Raw genomic sequence first — 19,870 nt, forward strand, 5'->3', positions numbered from 1 at the left:
TGATAAGCCAGTACGCGTATCCTTCGAGGGCAGAATCTTCGTCATTTCGAAGCGACCAAGGTCTTCTAACTACGTTACTACTAGTGGCTAGAAGTCTAGTATCCTTCAAAGACTTCAAGTGCCGGCTAACCTAGGTCTTTCTAGTCTTAAATAGCTAAGCTGCGTGCCGAATACTAGGTTGCTTTCTATAGGGTAAACGGCTAGTTCGGTGGCGAGCTTGAGCGGCAAGGAGCCATTTGGCGGCCCGTATACTAGCCGGTTCCTAGATTTGGTCAGTCAGAGGCATCGTATATAGGAGAGTAGGTTCAACTAGGCTTGTGGTAGTGGTTGTGTCTTCGAGTATAGAGAGTTGGCTGGTAAAATTAGACACGGATTTGGACGCGTACCTGTCCGGCTATATTGGCATGTCCGGGGGTTTTGGCCCCACCTGTCGGGAGACAGGTAGTAGTCCTGAACTAATTAGTCAGTAACTAACCACCGGGTACCTTGGTCCTCTGGAGAGATACGCCGTTCGATTGGCGGTGAATCACTCGTCTCACACCGCCCTCCCTTTACCCTGGTTGCTGTCGTAACAGGGGGCGGGTTGCCATGTGTTGAGGGACAGGGGGGAAGGCTTTCCCTTCAGGGGTACGGAGTACGGAGTAAACATTCCTTCCTTGTATGCCGGCAAGGGGTTTTGACGTCAACCGGACCCTGTGTTTACCCTCCTGGCCAAACTCCCCTCAATCAACAACAGTGCAGTCGAACCCAGGTCCAAGGGAGAATGTCAACATGAGATAACTACCAAGGTGTTAATAGTAATATTCGCCCCTAAACGGCGTAGGGCGTTTACTGACTTTGTGTATTACATCGACTGTAGCTTCAGGTTTTTCCAGTTCATTTTTTCTCTTCTCGAGTGCCCCCGTATCGTTCAGCCCTGAAGGTTCCTGTCGCGTTCTCTTATAACGCGTTTCATTGGCGTAAACTACTGCTGCTTTAAGGTCACCACCTCCTTCATCGTTTACGAGCAGTCGTGTTCATCCTCCTAGCTCGCACTATGGTAGGAGTATGACTTCTCGCCCAAGTCCTTGTTATGTTCGTGTTCCGTACCTCGGCGAGTTGGTTTTTGAGGCTCCTGGTTCTTACGTCGAAGTCCATCTAACTTATCAACTATGTCGGCATACTTCCTAGCATACCCCAAAACACCCCTCGCCCCGGCTCTTCGTCATTATACGGGCCTTATTTACTATAATCGCAGAGGTACAACCTCTTCCTACATACCAATATAGACGGGTCAAGCCACAGGCTTAAACCCATGCCCAAAATCCAAGTATGGATAGCTCTACCCTTAAATTTTACTATTTCTCATGCGCGTACCTGTGCCACCGTTGTGAGTTGCCTACCTCAATCACACTAGCCCTGGTTCAGGTACATCATCGTTGTTGCCAATGGTAAGTACTTAACCCACGGTGGTGAGCCATGGTATTTTATCTCGGCAGGGGCGGCGCTTGGGCTCTAGTATCACACCGTGCGACATTGCCTTTATATCTAGGGTTGACCGTGGTAGGGCGGCTGCCATCCGAACCGTGACCGCGGCGGATCCTGATTCACGGAGCGTCACGCAGGAGGCCGTGATTCTCTTGGATAGGCGCCAGTCAACAGATTTGCTAGGACCCTTCTCTTGATTGTCTAGTTCACTCCGGCACCACTTATCCTTTGAAACCCACAGAGTTGTTCAAGTATTCCCGAGCATTAATACCTCGGTCAACTGTGCCGGAACGCGGCTGAGATGGTTGCTAGATTTGGGCATCTAACGGGGAGTGGTGCTGATGAGAAGGAACTGGTAGCAGTTGAGAAGAACTGGCATTCGGGGACCGTGTGAGTGTGACTCCCAAGTCTATTGTTCGCCTCGCTACAATAGGAGCGCGTTTTGTTCTGATCCACGTGCTGGTTTTCTAGCCACAACTGGCCTCAGCTAGTTCCTCCTTCTTCCTCTTCTTCCCCTTGGTCCTCCCTCTCTTCTTCCTCCCTCTTTAACACTACCTTATTAATCGACAATTCTTTTCCCCTACCAGCCCTTCTTCTTCAACTCTCCCGCACCGATTCCTCTTCTACCCATCAATTCTTGCACCCTTTTCACTTCCAATCCGTGATTGCAACATCCAGTCACACCTTCTAACACCCAGTGCCGGTCAAGCTCGCCAACTGCAAGGCATTCTCCTCGCTTTTCTTGCCTGTGCGCTCTCAGCGGCGCTTACTACAGTCAGGCTCACGAGGCCAACCAAAGTTGCTAATTACCCTGAAACTATCGCAGGCTTGGGAACATCTAATTATCCTTGGCTGAACACTTGCCATTCATTGACCAGAACTACAACCCGGGCAGGATCTGTGGCAGCTTCGTCAGAGATATTTCACTTGCGCCTGGCCGCTCACTTGCCAAAAAGGAAGGTAAGTCTCGGCAATCTCTCCGAGACTCCTCAAGTTCCCTCACCAGAGAGAGAGAGAGAGGGAGAGAAAAAGGAAAGGAAAGGAACAGAAAAAAAGCGGCTCCAGGGGCAAGAATAAAAGATAAGAAAAACGCCCCCAGTCACCTTTAGTACATCGCTGGATTCCTAAAACCCCCAATTGCTGCCTGTTGTGGCCCCAGCCCCAGCACCTGCCCAACTTCCCCTTTCCTGTTCTCTACGACGGTTCCTTCCCACTCCTGGTCTCTTTTCGGGGCAGGAAACCCTCGCCTTCTTGGGCCTCAACTCGCAGACACTGGAATCAGGTTACTCCACCCTGTTCACTTGGCCTTTCATTCGGCCTATCAAACCACCCCCGGGTCGCAATCAAGCTAGGAGGAGCCTGACATCTTCCCCTGGAACCCGCGCCCCTAGGCTTCACACTTTTGACAAGGCGCCAGCAATACCTCTTCTCCCCAAAGAGTTATGGCGCGCCGGAAGGGCAATGGCTCCCGGGCCCCGAGCGGTGACGCATCTGCGGCCCCACGGTCCCGGAGACAACGGGCATCAGCGTCCCAGACTCAGGAGCCCAGGAGGGAGCCGAAGTCACGGCCAAAGCAAAACAAAAAGCCAGCTGATCTGGACAATATTCCGACAGCAAGGACGGAGCAGCGGCCTCGGGCTAAGCCCCAGACTAGCGGCAAACCGCGCTGCAGTAGGCAGCCCGAACCTGCAGCTGAGAAGGAGACGACCGTCAAAGTCGAGAGCCCGGCAAACGGTTCAAATCGCCAATCCTTCATGGACGGGCGCCGAAAGGACAAAAACGCGGCAGCTCCAGCACGCAACCCCCAGACAGCCAAGCCGGAGCTCCCTGAAGGTTGGACTCGTCCTAGCCACCTGCAGGCCAGGAAGATCTACTGGCCGAGACATGCTCAAAAGACGGTCACCGACGGCTCTGAGGTACGTCGTTGCTGCCCAGCGACTGCCACTGTGCCGTTCAAGAAGCTCACCTCGCTCCCGCAGTCCGGAGACATGGCAGCCCGTGCTGTTCTGCCTTGGGTCGTGGACCCCAGCTATGTGAGTGTGACTGTTCAACCCACCGTCTTTGCGCCTCCGTTCCTGTCCCCCGTGTCCGATATGCTGACCATCTCGGCAGCCTAAGCCATTGGATCGGTATTGTGCCTTCAACTATGGCCGGCCGGTCTGGCACTCCTTACTTGGCAAGAACATCGCAGAGCAGTTCCGAAAGGAGTTTGCGAGGAGCCGCAACCTCGAGTTCCGCCGGGTCATGGACCAGGAGGAACTGAGAAATCTGCACCGCAAGTTCTGGAAAGCAGGCGAGCCTGCCACGTTCAAGGCCAAAATGGCGTACCCCAGAGTCCGCGGCACGCCAAGGCTCTTCATCGTGGTGAGTCGCTTCGCTGGGTGACCCCCTCAGCGGCGGCGGCCTTGAGCTGACACCGTCTCAGTCTTCGGCCTCTGACGACGATGCTGGCACGATAAACCCAGCCAACGATCGGTCCGTTGTAATCCGACTTCTACAAGTCACCGAGCTAGCCCAGAGGGTGCTCAACTTCATCAGCCCGAGCATCGGCGACATCACCGCCCTGGCCATGACGTGCAAGCGCGCGGCCGCTTTGACGCGGGCGAGCTATGTAAGTGCTGTCTTGCCCATCGTTCGGATCAGTCATCGTCTTCGGATGGGATTGCTAACGAGAATGGCTAGGACCTTTGGGACTTCAACCTTGGCTCCTTTCCTACCGACGATTATGTCGAGAAACGAGACGGTCGTGGCCGCATCCTCCAGGGCGGCGGGGTTCGGTCCAACACCTTGATCATCGCCCCGGCATCGGACGAGCCGAAGAACCAAGAGAAACCTTACATGGCTGACTTCAAGAACTTGCTGCGGCTTTGTAAGTGTTACCTGTCATCTAACCGTTGACGCCTGTCAGGGGGGCTAACTGGATGATGCCGATAGGCGTCGCCATCACCGAGATTCCGTCGACCTTCTCTTCCATAATCATCGACCGGCTCCAGTTTTTTGACCTCGCCTTGTTTGAGATGATGGTCAATACCATGCCGAACCTGAAGGTGGTCACCATCACCCGGTGCCCTATGTTGGACGTCACCAAGTTGAGACCGTTGCTGGAGCTCATCAAGCGCCACCCGCTTCGCTCGGGCACCGGCAAGGGGTCTCGTGATTTCCCCGACGACGACTCCTGGACTCACAAGGCTGCACAGAGCCCACCCCCCCTCGTGCCCGCCGCACAAGACGGTGCTCCACAGGGATGGGGCGAGTCGTCAGAAGCCAAGTCCGCGTCCGAACGGGGCGCCAAAGCATACATCCGCCTCGACTTCTTCCCTTTCTTTTTCCACGGGCCCCCGTCTGGTCCCCGTCTGGGCTCCTACGGGGTGACACATAATGAGCCAACCTTCAATACCCCCAAGGCCGTCTTCGCCTTGATTCTGCGATGCCAGGATCTCGCCAAAGAGGTCGGCTCGGACCTGCTCAGCGACAGCTCCTCCTTCTGGAGCTTCATCCGTCAGCTACCTGGGCCGGACGTTCTCTGGGCTCTGAAAGCCCGGGAGGCCGTGATCACGCGTGAGCGCGAGCTCGCGGAGGGCAAAAAACCGAGGGGGGCAATTGAGAACGACTTCGCCGACGACCTTACTGCCGCTCTGACAGGCGACAACCAGAAGCATCCAAAGGTACCCCCCGCCATGATGAGGTACCTGCCTTCCAGCTTCGAGACGAAGGGCAAGTACTGGCGCCAACAGGAACGGTGCAGAATGTGCCAGTTCACCTACCCGGTCTCCCTCTTCCCCCTTCGGCGGGACACCTGCTGGAGCTGCAAGATGACGCTATTCGTTGTGAACATGGAAGACAGCCATCTCCGGCTCTGGCAAGAGACGGCTCTACAGCATTGGCGTGTCGGCCTTAACCCGGCGTCGGACAAGCTGGACCAGCTGCTCGCAAACGGGCCCGTGGCTCTGTCCAAGGCTTTGTACGAAGTGCAGTATGCGGACTGGACGTGGGAATACTTTCTCAACTTTGCCCCGGAACCCGACCTTGGCCCCGAAGGGAAGGCCAACGGCAACGCATCCGTGGATGACTGGGCGACAGGTACAGAGCAGAAGGTTCCGTACTGCCCTCCAACCCCCAGGAGTCTCGACACTATTCGCGCTTCGCTGGCCCGCTGGCGGTGGGCCCATAGTCCGGCCACCAAGGCCTTTGATTACAGAGAGGGCGGACCGCAGCGTGCACACCCCTGCATGTTCCCGTTGAGCCCTTCGAGCGTTCAGGATTGTGACTTTGGCGCGGAAGAGAAGGAGCATTTCAACAGGCGCTGGGTCTGGACTCGGTTCAGCGAGAATGTTCTCACCCATGTCTTGATAGAGACTCGCCGTGAAACGCGCGCAAGAGGTGGCCACCTCGAGCGACCAGACGTTGACGAAAGCAACCCCCGGCATCCGTTTATTCAGAAACAGCTGGACCGCGCCCGCCGAGATCCCGCCTGGCGCGCCGTTGTCCGCGACAGGGAACGGCGTTTCCAAAACAAAAAAGACAAGACCGTGTACATGGCTCAGCTCGCCCACGTCGAAGACTGCCTGCACTCCATGTCGACCCTGGCTCGCAAGCCGTTCAACATTGACGAGCCTATTCCCGACCCGGCTCTCGACCGGGCTGCATACAAGAAGCTGCTGGAGGAAGAGTCCCGCTTGCCCGGCTATGGCTTCAGGAGGAACGGCGAGTGGCAGTAACTTTATCACACCGTCATGAGTGTGCTAGTGCGGGTTTGGTCCAGCGTTTCTTCGTCTAAACCGCCGCTAGCACAACGTTAACTCCTCCGCATGCGGACACAACGTCAACAGTATTTTCAAGCCTCTAGCCTCGACCTGGCAACAGTATATGCCCTTTACCCTCTCGCGGGGAGGTATTCAGGTTGAGCCACGAAAGGTTTCGGGGCAACATGGGACCGACCCATTTGGCCGCCTTCCTGTTCCAGTGGCGCGCGAACCAACTTAATTCAACCTCCTTAAAAGTTTTCATTTTCCTTTCAGTTTCTCAATTCCACTTATTGGCCGGGACCCCTTGATTTTCCTTTCTTTCGCCTGGACGGGACGGCTCTTTCTCCACCGAGGTGGACAGTACGGATCCGTATTCTCTCCCGTTTTCATGGACCTACGGCCCTGGTATACACGCGGCATTGGAAAACTCTGGCGTCGTGCTTCCCAATCAGCTGCAGCATCGACATCGGTGTTGAGAAATCGGTAAAAGGCAGGGCACACATTGTATCATACTATGGCATGGCGTGGCATAGCATGGCGTTGCGGCAAACCTGGATGGCCTGGAGTATCGAGACTCATCAGTTGCGACGGCGGGACTACCGCCAGCACGGATGGATAATTAGGCAGAACTGGACAGACGGTAAACTGGGGGCGTTGCGAAGGACATGATTATTGGGGCGGCGTTGTTTTCGGTCTGCGCGAGTGCGATACCTCACGGATCCACGCTCTTTGTCTGGCGGGAATTGGAGAAGTGCCGTCGCTAAGATTTCGACATATTTGCACGCTCACCGAGTCTTTTTTTTTTTTTTTTTTTTTTTTTTTTTTTTTTTTTTTGGCGTTGAGTTCCGCCCCCAACCCCCCTTTGCCTACACAGGGCAGATGAGCTTGCCTACTGCAAACGGGCAGATAATTAAATGGCCCTTCATCGACGTAGTTAGTTTGTTTGACCTTGAGAGGCGACGACTCTGACAATAGCTGCTTGTGATCACTGCGGAGGAGCAATTTGCGGCCTGTGAAGCAAAGGAGATAAGAGTACGGACGAAGTACGGATTATATAATGTAACTGACAAGTATCTCCTCTCGATATATGGCCGGGCAATCGGGATAAACGACAAATATAGTGCGGAAGTGGAGTGTGGCTTTCTCAAGTCTCGTCATAATACCGATAATTTTGTATCTGAGAAATATAGCCTCACAAGGCAGCCGAGCAAGCGCCGTCTATCGTCTATTATTGACTTGTATAAACAATATACATATATCATTCCCAAGTCTCGTTATTGTACAGGCACATACGCACTCGCATATACACATATATAGTACACACACATCACATACCCAGCTCCAGCTCTTAGTGACCTGCAGCCGGAGACGATCCGTCTCCCTTGTCCTTGTGCCCCGACTCCTCCTGCCCCTCCTGACCCGGACCGTGTCCGCCCTTGCCCGTAGCGGCAGACAAGCCGACGACGTTCTTGAGGGTCCCAAAGCTCAGACAGTCCCCGATCCTCCTGGTCCCCCCAAACAGCATCACCAGCCGCTCGACGCCGCAGCCCCACCCGCCCGTCGGCGGCAGCCCGCTGCCCAGGGCCTGCACGTAGCTCTCGTCGATCACGACCGCCTCCTCGTCGGCCGCCGCCGTAGGGCTCCTGACTTGTTGGGTCGGAGCGAGCTTGGCAAGGGCCTGGTCGACAAACTTGCTCCGCTGCGCGAACGGGTCGTTCTCCTCCTCGTACATGTTGGCGAGCTCGCGGCCGGCCACGAACAGCTCGGTGCGCGCCGACACGGCCTGGCCCGTCCGGGGGCAGGTGAAGGACTTGGCGAGCGGCGACAGGCAGACCGGGTGGTGGGTCACGAAGAGCGGGCCCCCGGCGGAGAGCGGCTCGATGTAGGCCGCCGCGAGGCGGTCGAGGAGCTGCGGCAGGGTGTCTGCCGACGGGTGGGACGAGCCCGAAGAGTCCGACGAGCCGGACTCGTCGGACGGCTCCAGGGAGACGTTATGCTTTCTGAGCAGGGACTGGAGGTCCGCGAGCGCGGTCGGGCTCGTGAGGTCCGGGAAGGTGAAGCCGAGGGCGGATTCGAGGGTGGGGATGAACTCGGCCTGTCGAAAGGGCAGTTCAAACGGAGTGAGGTCGATGGGAGGGAGCGAGGTGAGCTTGGTCGCGATGAGGTCCTGGCAATGCGCGGCCACGCCGCGGATGAGGTCCTCGGTGAGGCGGATGAGGTCCTGCAGGTTGGCGTAGGCGTGGTAGAACTCGCAGATGGTGAACTCGGGGTTGTGGGTTTGGTCGATGCCCTCGTTGCGGAAGGCAGGGCCGATCTCGAAGACGCGGTCTACGCCGCCGACGACGAGGCGCTTGAGCCAGAGCTCGGGCGCGATGCGCAGGGACAGGTCCCTGGATACCGCCTTTGCCGAGACGGTGAAGGGGCGGGCATTGGCACCGCCGGCGTCACCGGCCAGGATCGGGGTCTGGAACTCGACAAAGTCGCGCTCGTGCAAGAAATCGCGCAGATACCTGATGACGTAGGACCGCAGCCGCAGGATGTCGGTCGTCCTGCGGTTGACGAGCATATCAATGTGACGATGCTGCTTCCGGGACTCCTCGTCGATGAGCTTCGTGGGCAGCGGGACCAGGCTGGGGGTCAGCAGCTCGGGCAGATGGGTCGCTTGGATGGTGAGCTCGCCCGTCGGGGTCCGCGTGGCCCTGCCCCTGACGGATATGATGTCTCCCCTGCTGAGCAGCTTGGCGAGTTCCTTCAGACGGCCGACGGTGGTGCCGTCGAGGAGCTTGCCGAGGTTGCAGATGCCCTGGACGCGCTCAAACTCGCCCCTCAGGTCGATGAAGACGAGCTTGGACCCCGCGCGACGGATCGACTCGACGCGGCCGTGCAGCGTCACCTCCTCGTCGGCGACGTCGCCCTGCTGGATGCCGTCATACTTTTTGCGGAAGTCCGGGATGCGCATGGGGGGGCCATGGTGGCGGAGGCGAGGGTATTTGAGGGCATTGGCCTGCTCCAGCTCCTGCTGCCGGGCCAGGTGGAAGAAGCGCAGGTAGACCGGGTTGGGCGGGCCCGCGGGCTTCCAGGTGTACGGGCGCAGGAACTGGAGACTCGGAGTTGGCCTCATCGCATCGTCTGGAAGTGCAAGCTCGAGGTCAGCCGGTCTTGTGCACAGCCCACATAAATGCAAACATCGAATTGAAGAGGAATGAAAGAGTAACACCACGAGGGAGAGCGAGAGAGTGTGTGTCAGAAAATAGGCAATTGCAATCATACGCGCAAAAACGCGTCAATCGCAGCGGTTCTGTAATATGCAATCATCATATTGGGCCGCTCAACTTGGTTTTCCAACGTATCAGAGATTTCTACTCACAATTGTCTGGTCTTCAATCTGCTTCAACTCTGGGGGTCTTTGTCCCAGGTTGAGGAAGAGAAGTTGCAGCAAATTGGCAAAGCCCAAGCTCTGAACTTTTTTTTCTGCGCACGCTCTGAGGGACCCAGCAAACGCCCCACTCTGACGAGGGCGCTTTTTGCTTGGCGCTCAGCGTCACGTCTTGCCGAGAATCTCCCGGTCTTGGCATGACGAGCAAAACCGCTGCAGTTCACATCAAGATCCAAGAAATAACCTGTACGGAAGATCCAGCCCGGTTGCCAAAGAGAGAGAGAGAGAGAGAGAGAGAGAGAGAGAGAGAAAAAGCCGGACCCAAACAACAACAAAGCACGAACCAAAAACCCCGCGCAGCCAGGAAGCAAACCTACGCCCTCGACCGCACAATAGCACGCTCTTTGTTGTTTCTTTCCGTTCATTCCTCAACCCGCCGAAATGTCCTTCCTTGGCTTCGGCCGCCCCCAACCCACCTCGGCCGAGAAGATCGCGGCTGTCGAGAACGAGCTCAAGGTGATTGCCGAGATGCACAGCCGGTATGTGTAGCCGCCTTCCCTTCCCTTCCCTTCCCTTCCTTTCCCGGTTCCCGCTGCCTTAGGTGGGAAACCCATCACCACCAGCATCACCAGCAGAAGCAGAGCAACCAACAAAAAATCCCATTCCTGGATCAACGCTGACAATAACAAAAAAAAAAAAACAACAACAACAGCATGCTCAAGGTCTGCTCGGCCAAGTGCATCGACAAGACGTACCGCGAGGGCGAGCTGTCCAAGGGCGAGGCCGTCTGCCTGGACCGGTGCTCGGCCAAGTTCTTCGAGGCGCACACGGCCATCTCGGAGCAGCTACAGAAGGAGGGCGCCGCCCGCGGCTTCGGCGCAGGCATGTAGGGCTTGGATTGAGCGGGCCGCCGTTCATACGGACGCGTCGTTCGTGCGGACATGAGATGGGAATGATACCGAGCGTTGCCCTCGAATGCATGACGCCTTTCTGTCTGAGCGAGAGGGCGCGAAACGACAGCCGAGTCGTTCGAGCGTGTTTGTACAATTATGGAACGGGACGGGCATGAAACGTGCTATGTCCTGTTGTTCTAGGGCATTTTTTGTTTTTCACATATACGGTTCTAGGTCGGCAGTTACGTAGATGCGCCGAGAGAGAGAACCGATGACGATGGCCGGGCGGCCATGGTTCCAGAGCTATGGCATGTACAATAACGAGAACCGACGCACGCATGAGCAATTAGAGAGCTCCGGCGTGACCACCAGGAGGGGCCGGCATGGTAATATGGTATTTCTTCTCTGCTGGCACGTTGGCTCTACCCGCCTCTGCCCCGGGAATCTCCAAACACCCGACGCAATGCCTTCTTCCAAGCTACTAGTAACAAGCCCGACACCCGACAGATGCAAATGCCCTATGTTTGTATTTACAACGCCCAACACCAACCGCCGTCTGATCCCTTGGAGTATCCAATAGACAAGAATCTAAATCACAACTTGCCATCCTCACCGCGTGCCCTCCATCCTCGGAGGAACGCCGCTCGTGATGTTAGGCCCCGTCCCGATGCCCGTGATGGTTCTCACGAGCCAGTGCAACCAGCTCTCCGTCTCGAGTACTTCCTTCAGCTCCTCGGCGCGGCGTTCGACGTCGTCGACCTGCGCCTCAAACTGGGCGACCCCGTCCTCGACCTCGTTGACCCGCGATACGAGCGCCCCAATCTCGTATTCGAGCTTGGCCGCTAACATGTCGATGTCCTTGACCGTCTCGGCCAGCCGCGCCCGCTCATCCGCCACCAGCTCGTTGCTGGTGTGCCGCGCACGCTCGTACGCCTCGTTTGCCGCTTCGTGCAAGGCTTGCAGTTCCGTCTGCTGCTCCTCGAGACTGTGGTCGAGGGCTGTTACGGATGCCAACTTGCTCGAGGTCCACGGGGCGAGGCCGGCTTGTATTTGCTGGAGGCGGGCGTACAGGTTGAAGGACAGCTCGGCTTGTGAGCGTAGGCTTGCCAGATCGTTAGAATCTGGCTTGGGATCGGTTGTTAGGCTGACGAGGTCCTCCCAGGAGAGGACCGCGTCCTCGGCCGCGCTGAAGGACAGCCGATGCGGGTAACGGGCCTCGTGGGGATGCGGGCGGAGGGAAGCGAGACAGTCGATGCTGTGCCGCCGCTGCAGCGACAGCAGCAGCCCGTCAGAGTTGCGTTCGATGGCCAGGACCGGCCCTTCCAGGTCACCATCGGCAACAACAGAGCCCGCTGCGGAGGCGTTTGTGCTGCGGACCTCCTTCCCCATGCCGACAAGCGCGAGCTCTAACCGCTCCTTGTCGTCGAGTGTACGGTAGGGCTCCGCGAAAGGCTGGTCACCACTTGCCGCAGCCAAACGGCCGCCCGATTCATTCGCACCCAAAGGCGGTTCTGCAGACGCCGGGCACCCTACCTCCTTGTCTTTGAGGATAGGAAGGTAGTCTTCCGGCCGGACTTTCCAAGAAAAAGCCTTGCCTACGGCCACCGGGCTCGTCACGGCAGCCGAGGACTGGGCCAGCGTCGCAATGCTCGGGCTCGAGTACCCGCTCGCGGCCGTGTCCGGGGTATCGTCCTTGGAGGGCCGGCTGACGTGCCCTCTCAGACCGCCCCCCACCGCATCTCTGATGCGGCCTAGGCCCGAGCGAGCATCGTTCACCTTCCCCGCGACGCTCTTGAAGACGGTCCTCCGTAAGGCGTCTCGATCGCCACCGGCAGTCTCTGCCGCGACCGGCAGCGAGTGCGTGGGCTGCAGGGGCGAGAGGCTTGCGGACGGGTCTTCGTTCCTCCTGAGCTCTCCCTCCTCCTCCGTTGGCACCGAGTGCGTCCTTCTGCCCCCTCCCTGCAGGCCTTTCTCGTCTCTCAATCCTCTGCCGAACGCCGACGGCGCGTGGTCTTGCTCGTCGCCTTGGAGGGTCCTTCTTGGCTTCCCGTGCCATAGCCATTTTGGGCGCTCGCCGGATACCAGGCTGATGACCTTGTTCAGGTCCAGTGTCTCGACGTCTCCGATGTTAGCCTTGTCACGACCGCCCACCATGCCTATCACCAGCTCGCCACGCTTGCCGCCGATTTCGGCCACGGTGGACTTGACGGCCTTCTGCACGCCCCAACCGCCGTCTCCTGCGGCCGCCTTGGCGGTCACGCTGTGCAGCTTGAGCAGCGTCTGCGGGTCCAGGCGGCGGGTCCTCTCCATCCTCATGGATTTCTGGAAGCTGCCGATGCCCTTCTTCATGCTCTCGACGTCGAAGGCGTCCTTGGACACGGGAGCACCCCAGTAGCTGAGCCGGTTCCTCGCTCCCAAGAGCGTGCCGAGAAGGGCAGCAACCGTAGTCGGTCCCAGGATGCCGTCTGTCGGTTCAATGTTGAAGTGCTCAGAGCCAATCGCGGTCCACCAGTCGTTGATCGCCGTTTCGGTGATGTCACAGAGCAGGCCGTCGATGTACTCTTGCTCGAGCATGCCAAACAGAAAGAGGGCGACCTGGCACAGCTTCACGAGCTCGATAACGGCCTGGTAAAAGGGTATCCTGTCGCTCGTTTTGTACATTTGCATGAACTTTGCCTGGGTGGCCGAGGTGGGCTCTGCGAGCGTCAGCCCGGAGCGGCCCGCGCAGCCTAGTCGCTTGAGGTTTTCGTTGACGATGAACTCTCGGCGGTGTTTTCGTATGTCGCCCTCGGGGACGGGGATGACGGTCAGCGCCGAGGGGAAGCTGCTGAGATTGGTGACCATGAGCTCGCCGACTTCCGTCTCCTTGGGCCGTGCGTGATACTGGTGGATGGCCTTGTAGTAGACCCTCAGTCTCGGCGACCATTCCTCCTCGTCGGCGGGCACCTCCAGCACGCCGACGACAACGGAATGTCTCGGGTCACCAGTGTAGGCGGCAATGACGAGGGTGGGCGATTGGCGGGAGCACGCCCACTGCTCGACAAGGTAGAGCTCGTAGCCCGGGAGGACATGTCTGCGCTCGACGACGCTCACCAGAGGATCTTCCTCGAGGAACCTGCACAGGCCGTGTCAGTCGCGGGGGGTCGAATCGCTGACGGGGCGACCGAGAGACCGAGACCTACCTGAAGGCCACGGGATCCGGGAGGACGATACGACGCCGGTTCGTGTTCGGAGGAGGGGCAGGCACACTGCCCATGGCTGCGTCATCTGGCGTTTCCGGCACGGCGGACCTTGCACTTCTTTGGTAGGAAGCTTTCCGGGCCAGCGTCATCTCCTCTTCCCGGTGCACCCTCGGGTCGACGGCGGTCGGGAAGGGGATGCGTAGCGACATGGTGTTAATGCTCCGTCGCCGTCGACGGCCGCCTCGACATTGCGGGGACCCAGGAACGGCTGGCTCGCCCGTGGGACGGCATCCATGTCAACAGCAGGGACCACGTCTCAGGCCCATCGTGGGGCCGACCGGGGCCTTTGGGGCGGTGAGAATTGTCGGCGCGGTGAGAGCGACACGTTGACTTCCGAGGGTGGTTGCTCAAGGCCCGGGAACTTTGCGGGCGGATTGCAGTCAGGAACGGTGGGATGGATGGAAGTGATGCAAAAAAAAGTATGGAAGCTAGTTATGTGTGAGGTGGGTTAGTTCGGCAGATTGATGTTGGGTCCGGCGACTGGACGTGATGCAAGAGAATCGCTTCGATTCCGTACCTACCCTGTCTTAATCGATAACCTAGGGTACCGTACCTGAGGTACTTTTGCGCTGGTGAATCCACGGACTGCCCATCTAACGATAGAAGACAGGTAAGGCACTATAACTATGTGCAGTGATCGGTAGTTACCTACCTACCTTCCATACCTCTCTCCACTCGGTAACTGTCCATAGTTGGTTATATCCGTACCTTCCACCTTATTACACTACAGAGTACAGTACATAACAGGATGAGGTGCAGCGTGTCAGGCGCTGCGTCTGGCCCCACTGCCACCGAAGCCAGCCCCTGCCTGTCAGTGCTGCCAGCGGGGTACGTCACCTGGAGCGCCATGACCGCCTGCCATCTCAAGCGGTAGTTAGTTAACATACCGGCACATCTCCAGCGGGCCCGGGCAGCCCGACCATTGATTGCATCTGGAAGCTACTGTGAACCTCTTAGGGTCCTGCTCCAACAACGCAACGACCGCCAACCACGAGATCCAACCCAGCACGCCGACACCGACGAGGTTCGACAACCGCACCAGCGTCGTTCGTATCGTGTGCGGAAGACGATGCTGGGCGCTCCTGCCCCCTAACCACTGCTGCACTACATCCACGAACAAGTCCCGAGCTCGAGCATATCGTGCGTCGACGATGGAGGCGAAACAAAAACTCGAGTCCCTCCTGGACGAGCTCTCGAACGCCAAAAACTTTCCCAGGCTATCTGCGGCGGTGCAAGATGTCGATCAGGTCATCCAGTTGCTCAGTGACGCCCGGGATCAAATCGCCGGAGGTCGGTCTCCTCACCTGCAGGCTTTCTTGCAACGGTCCAAGATGACAATATGACACCACGTTACTGACATGCGCAGCAGCGATGGACCCTCACATCGCGAGCCTCACCATGACGATGCTGCAAAACCCCGTCAAGTTCGCCTTTGAAAAAGTAAACAACGACCTCAAGGCGGCGTCGTCGGCGCACAAGAAGGTGGGAAAGTTACTAGACAAGGTATGGACCCGTCATACCCGAGCAGCGCCTTCTCGCCCGCCATGCGTGTTCGGTCTAACAGTTACCTGCGGAATAGTACTTCCCTCTGAAACAGCTACCGACGGAAAATGACACCATGGGGGACCACCTGCCTCTTATCAACCGCGCCATCGCCATGCACCTGTTGCGGGAGGGCCAGTTCTCGGTTGCGTCGACCTTCATAAGCGAAGTCCAAGGCGGAAGCCCACAAACACGCTCGACCGGATTCGACGAGCCTATGGACGAGGATGATGAAGATGACGACGACGACGACGACGACGACGACGACGACGAGGAGACGGGTGAGGGGGACGGGCAGGGACAGGGGAAGGATAGTCACCGAGCAAACGCAACCGGAAGCCCAGCAGCCCACGCGGACGAGTACGACCTGTCGTCCCTCCACTCCCAAGAGCTCCAGGACAAGTTCGCCCAGATGTACACAATCCTGCAGCATATCAAGGCCAAGAACTTGCTACCCGCCATTGAATGGGCACGCGCGAACTCGGCCGAGCTGGAAGCCCGTGGCAGCAACCTGGAATTTGAGCTTTCCAAGCTCCAATACGTCTGGCTCTTCGAAGGCCCCGCCGTCAACAACCTTCCCGACGACGAGCACAACGGCCGCGCCGGCGCACTCGCCTACGCCCGCCAGCACTTCGGCCGCTTCCAAGCCCGTCACCTGCGCGAGATCCAACAGCTCGCCTCGGCCATGGTCTTCGCCCCGAACCTCCAGGATTCCCCCTACCACAACACTTTCGCCATCTCCGACGCCTTCACCGACGTCGCGACTTCCTTCACCCGCGAGTTCTGCAGCCTGCTCGGCCTCTCTGCCGAATCGCCGCTCTACCTCGCCGTTACCGCAGGCGCCCTCGCGCTGCCCCGCCTGATGAAGTACATGCTCGCCACCCGCTCCAAGGGCACCGAGTGGACCTCGGCAGACGAGCTGCCGTTTGAGACGCCGCTGCCGGAGAGCATGCTGTTCCACAGCATCTTTGTGTGCCCCGTGTCCAAGGAGCAGACCACCGAGGACAACCCGCCCATGGTGATACCCTGCGGCCATATGCTAGCAGAGGAGACGCTCAAGAAGCTGGCCAAGGGGACGAAGGGGACCCGGTTCAAGTGTCCGTACTGTCCGAGCGAAGCCTCGATCAAGGATGCCCGGAGGGTGATCTTGTAGGATGCTGTGCACTCGACGGGGAGCGGAGGGGGCGGGAGGGGAAGAAACGGAGTAGGAGGACGGGAGGGAGCGACTCGATCGTTAACCGGCCCGACATTCCAACCATCTGGCGTTCTAGGGGATGTTGGGGCTGATATCATTAGCGATGACGGCGGCGAGGAGGCGCGAACGAGTCTTCACCTCCGAGAAGCAGAGTTAGAGCGTGCCTCTAACGGCGCCGTCGAGGCGCCCCTCACGAGCATCACTCCCGCCCGACCGTCATTTGGATTCGGGAGCCTCCTTCCACCAACCCGCGGCGGGCCCATGACGACAGTGCACACGGAACCCGTCATGTCGCTGCCCGATCCGGCGACCGTCCTGTCGGTCGTCCAGGGTCCTCCTGATTCTGATGCTCGTGCGGTGGACTCGTGGGATGCTTTCTTTGCGTACCAGCGGGCGGTGAGGGCGCGCCTTGTCCCTGCTGCTCTCTGAGATGATTCATCGCTTCTAAAGGTTTTTCTTCTGGTTCTGACGCTGAGGTAAACAACGACGCGGGCTGCAGGAGATGTGGACGGAGGCGGGGGCCGCTGGGTTACGAGCGAGGGATCAGGATTTAGTCTGGGGGATTATGATCTCCGCGTCCAAACACAGTTCTGCATCTACCGAGGTCGCAGATGCGGCGTCGGAGAGCCGCCCCCAGACAGCGGGAGCGAGGCGATCCCTTTGGAGCCGTGCTGTTTGGTTTGAGCAGAACGGAGTTCGGGGGTTGGGGGGTGAAAATAATTGATGGCGTAGTACGGGGCTTTTCACTCCAGTCTTTGGGTTAACTTGTTTGGGTCATTGGCAGGGCACTGGTCTGGGACGATTCATACAACATTGGTAGCAAGCAAGGATTAGGCAATGGAGTCAAAAGGCAGATCAATCTAACTATGTTGACTAGTAATGGTTTTGAACCAGATCATTTATTTGGTAAGCCACCATAATAATACTTTAAGAGGGATGGGTGCTTGCGCCAGCATATGTCAGGAGAACCATACCCCTGGATGCTGTGTATCCGACAGCGTGACATTGGATGGTTATTCGAAGCTTCGTTCCATTCATACGAGTCCTATCCGAAATGAAGGAGGGACGATTAGGTCATTTGCAAAAAAAGGCAGTTGATTATCCGTACATCACAAATGTGTGAGAAGCTGTAATGCATTCAAGATGTACTACACATCCAAAAGCTAGCTCTCAAATCTCGCCTCTCATCCTTCCACCGCTTTCCCTTCTTCCTGCCCAACAACCCCTCCCCCCCCCCTCCCCCCCTTCTCTTTCGAGTTCGACCACCATTGCCTCCGTCTGCCGGGCCAGCCAGCCGACGAGCAGGCGAGCCTGCAAAACAGAGGCCCATATCCTGAGGTGCCGGGCAGGTAGAATCCCACACATCGTTCGTAAATCAGAATCAAAGCCACCGAGCTCGAGATTTCAACCAAAAACAACCGATCCTCGAGCAGACAAAATAGAGAAAAGAGAAGAGAAAGAAAAAATTAAAGTCAAGTTTGAGAACGCCATTCTCCGCTAATCCGGTCTCTTCTGTGCCCTCCTTAATCTCCCCCATGGAAAGTGAACACAGCAAATGGGGTGTCCCCGGATATGAATAACGCCAAAGGTTGTGTGAGTTAAACCGTTAGAAGCTTGAAATCCTAGACCAAATTATCAGAGTAGACAGATAAAGCAAAAAGCCAATGGGGATATCTATGCCAGCCGGATGTGGCTATGGCGTTTCGCTGCTGCTGCTGCTTGCTGTTGACAAAATAACCAAAGTACAAAGGAAATATTGAGTCCCTCCCACCCTCTGTTTCGCCGTCGCTGGTTCGGTCCTGACTGCGGAGCCGTCGTAAAAGTTCGTGTTTCTTCTTATTCGCTGATCCGCTTTCGTTAGTATCTGGTGACGGGATCCATCTTTCCCGCCTTATTCCTGCTTTCCCCATCGAACGCGGGGCCTGCTTGCCACTTCTTTTTAGTCGATGGTCATGCGGCTGGGCAGCGCTGGCGCCTTGTCGTTCAGCTGATACGACCCGGCGTCCCCTTCCTTCTCCATATCAGGGCCCGAGGGCTTGGTGAGGTGGGCCTTGAGGCCGTTGCCGAAGTTTTGCATGCAGATGAAGCCGTTGGTGATGGTCAGGATGATCAGGATGATGGTGAGCACGGCGAAGGCAGTCAGCGAGCGGCGGACGGCGAAGTAGTCTTGGCTGTGACCCGGCTGGTAGATGCGGACGAGCTTAAAGAAGAAGTAGGCCAGGCCGCCGAAGTAGAGCAGGATGACGAAGCAAACGCCGAGGCGGTTCTCGCGCTGGGTGAAGAAGGCGGCACACAGCAGGATGGCGATGGTGATCGGGATGGCGGCAATGTGCAGGCCAAGCTCGACTTTATTCAGGCCGTTGACGATGACGAGGAACTGAACAGTGAAGCCGAGGAAGAAGAAAAAATCGAACTTGAGCAGGGCAATGTAAATCTTTGTGGGGGTGTTTAGTCAGTCCACCGAGACATGCAGGAGGGCCCCGACGGTCACGCCTACCTGGTAGTGCAGAAACCGCTTCTTCATGCGGTAGTCGGCGCCGATCTGCTTCAGGATATCCCAGGCGAACTCGCGGTAGAGCTGGTAGGCGAGACCGCCCATGACGATGGTGACAACGCCGACCACGGCCGGGACGGTGATGAGGAAGGGCTTGCACAGGGCCCACACGTTCCTGTCCTCCTCATCCGGCTTCAAAGCACCAGCTTCAAGCAGGCGGGCGATGGACTTGTCAATCTGGTCAATCTGAAGGATGGCGTAGATGAAGATGGCCAGGTTGGCGACGCAGAGGCCGATGATCTGAATGGTGTTCTTGAGTCGGAGGGCATCCCAGGTGAGCAACAGGATGTAGAGGAAGCCGAAGATGAAGAGGGTCAAGAATGTCGGTATCGTGCGGTATTGCGACTTGAGGGTGTCATCGATTTCCGAGTCATCTTGGTATTCGAGACTGAACTGGAATCTCCCGAACACGTATCTGCCATCTTGGTCAGCATCCGGAAAGGAAGGACCCTAACCCCTAGCCGACACGGTCAGGGCGACTTACGACTCGAACGCCACACAGATCAGGGCTTGCAGGCCGACAATGAAGAAGAAGAGCTTTGCCCATTTCGAGGCAAGGAACTCGGAGGAAAAGAGGCGTGTCTTGCGCGCGGAGCCGGGCGGGACTGCGGTGGCCATGATGCTAGTGTCCCGGTAATGCGAACTGGTGTAAGCCCCGTCGAAACTTGAGATGGGCTGTGAGCCGGCCAAATAGGACCGGCGAAACTGTCGTTGCGGATCCAGGACGGGCAGTTTGATCGGTTCGATACGTGGAATTTGTGCCTGTGTTTGGACGATGTCTCTCAAAGGGTTGCTGCGGTCGACGACGGCCGGTGCGTTCGTCCAGGTCGAGGTGTGTTTTTTTTTTTTTTTTTTT

The 19,870-nt window shown here is 57.6% G+C and overlaps 6 protein-coding genes across 6 annotated transcripts; 3 read left to right on the forward strand and 3 right to left on the reverse strand.

Moving 5' to 3' along the window:
• Positions 1-2,909: 2,909 nt before the first annotated feature.
• On the forward strand, positions 2,910-6,185 carry P884DRAFT_303355 (uncharacterized protein; the record flags this gene model as incomplete). The annotated part of the gene is made up of 6 exons (XM_069445020.1): positions 2,910-3,383; positions 3,447-3,500; positions 3,580-3,831; positions 3,893-4,078; positions 4,150-4,336; positions 4,402-6,185. The coding sequence occupies 6 exons, from the start codon at positions 2,910-2,912 to the stop codon at positions 6,183-6,185; spliced, it is 2,937 nt and encodes a 978-aa protein (XP_069293673.1).
• A 1,240-nt stretch (positions 6,186-7,425) lies between these two features.
• P884DRAFT_264809 (uncharacterized protein) lies at positions 7,426-9,150 on the reverse strand. The gene has a single exon (XM_069441885.1). It carries the CDS (start codon positions 8,776-8,778, stop codon positions 7,561-7,563), a length of 1,218 nt encoding a protein of 405 aa, XP_069293674.1. The 5' UTR covers positions 8,779-9,150; the 3' UTR covers positions 7,426-7,560.
• Positions 9,151-9,857: 707 nt separating this feature from the next.
• On the forward strand, positions 9,858-10,892 carry P884DRAFT_264810 (Tim10/DDP family zinc finger-domain-containing protein). The gene is made up of 2 exons (XM_069441886.1): positions 9,858-10,127; positions 10,301-10,892. Exons 1-2 carry the CDS (start codon positions 10,030-10,032, stop codon positions 10,476-10,478), a joined length of 276 nt encoding a protein of 91 aa, XP_069293675.1. The 5' UTR covers positions 9,858-10,029; the 3' UTR covers positions 10,479-10,892.
• Positions 10,893-14,348, reverse strand: P884DRAFT_251657 (uncharacterized protein). Its single transcript, XM_069440701.1, has 3 exons — positions 14,245-14,348; positions 13,664-14,151; positions 10,893-13,596 (listed from the first exon to the last, which is right to left on the reverse strand). The coding sequence occupies exons 2-3, from the start codon at positions 13,870-13,872 to the stop codon at positions 11,091-11,093; spliced, it is 2,715 nt and encodes a 904-aa protein (XP_069293676.1). The 5' UTR covers positions 13,873-14,151; positions 14,245-14,348; the 3' UTR covers positions 10,893-11,090.
• Positions 14,349-14,874: 526 nt separating this feature from the next.
• P884DRAFT_211654 (CTLH/CRA C-terminal to lish motif domain-containing protein) lies at positions 14,875-16,418 on the forward strand (the record flags this gene model as incomplete). Its single annotated transcript, XM_069439105.1, has 3 exons — positions 14,875-15,013; positions 15,093-15,226; positions 15,303-16,418. The coding sequence occupies 3 exons, from the start codon at positions 14,875-14,877 to the stop codon at positions 16,416-16,418; spliced, it is 1,389 nt and encodes a 462-aa protein (XP_069293677.1).
• Positions 16,419-18,399: 1,981 nt separating this feature from the next.
• On the reverse strand, positions 18,400-19,632 carry P884DRAFT_280923 (uncharacterized protein; the record flags this gene model as incomplete). The annotated part of the gene is made up of 3 exons (XM_069443493.1): positions 18,400-18,894; positions 18,958-19,429; positions 19,499-19,632. The coding sequence occupies 3 exons, from the start codon at positions 19,630-19,632 to the stop codon at positions 18,400-18,402; spliced, it is 1,101 nt and encodes a 366-aa protein (XP_069293678.1).
• Positions 19,633-19,870: the final 238 nt, after the last annotated feature.

Source organism: Thermothelomyces heterothallicus (assembly GCF_042370625.1).
Source record: "Thermothelomyces heterothallicus CBS 202.75 unplaced genomic scaffold P884_scaffold_37, whole genome shotgun sequence".
Classification (NCBI taxonomy): Eukaryota; Fungi; Ascomycota; class Sordariomycetes; order Sordariales; family Chaetomiaceae; genus Thermothelomyces; species Thermothelomyces heterothallicus.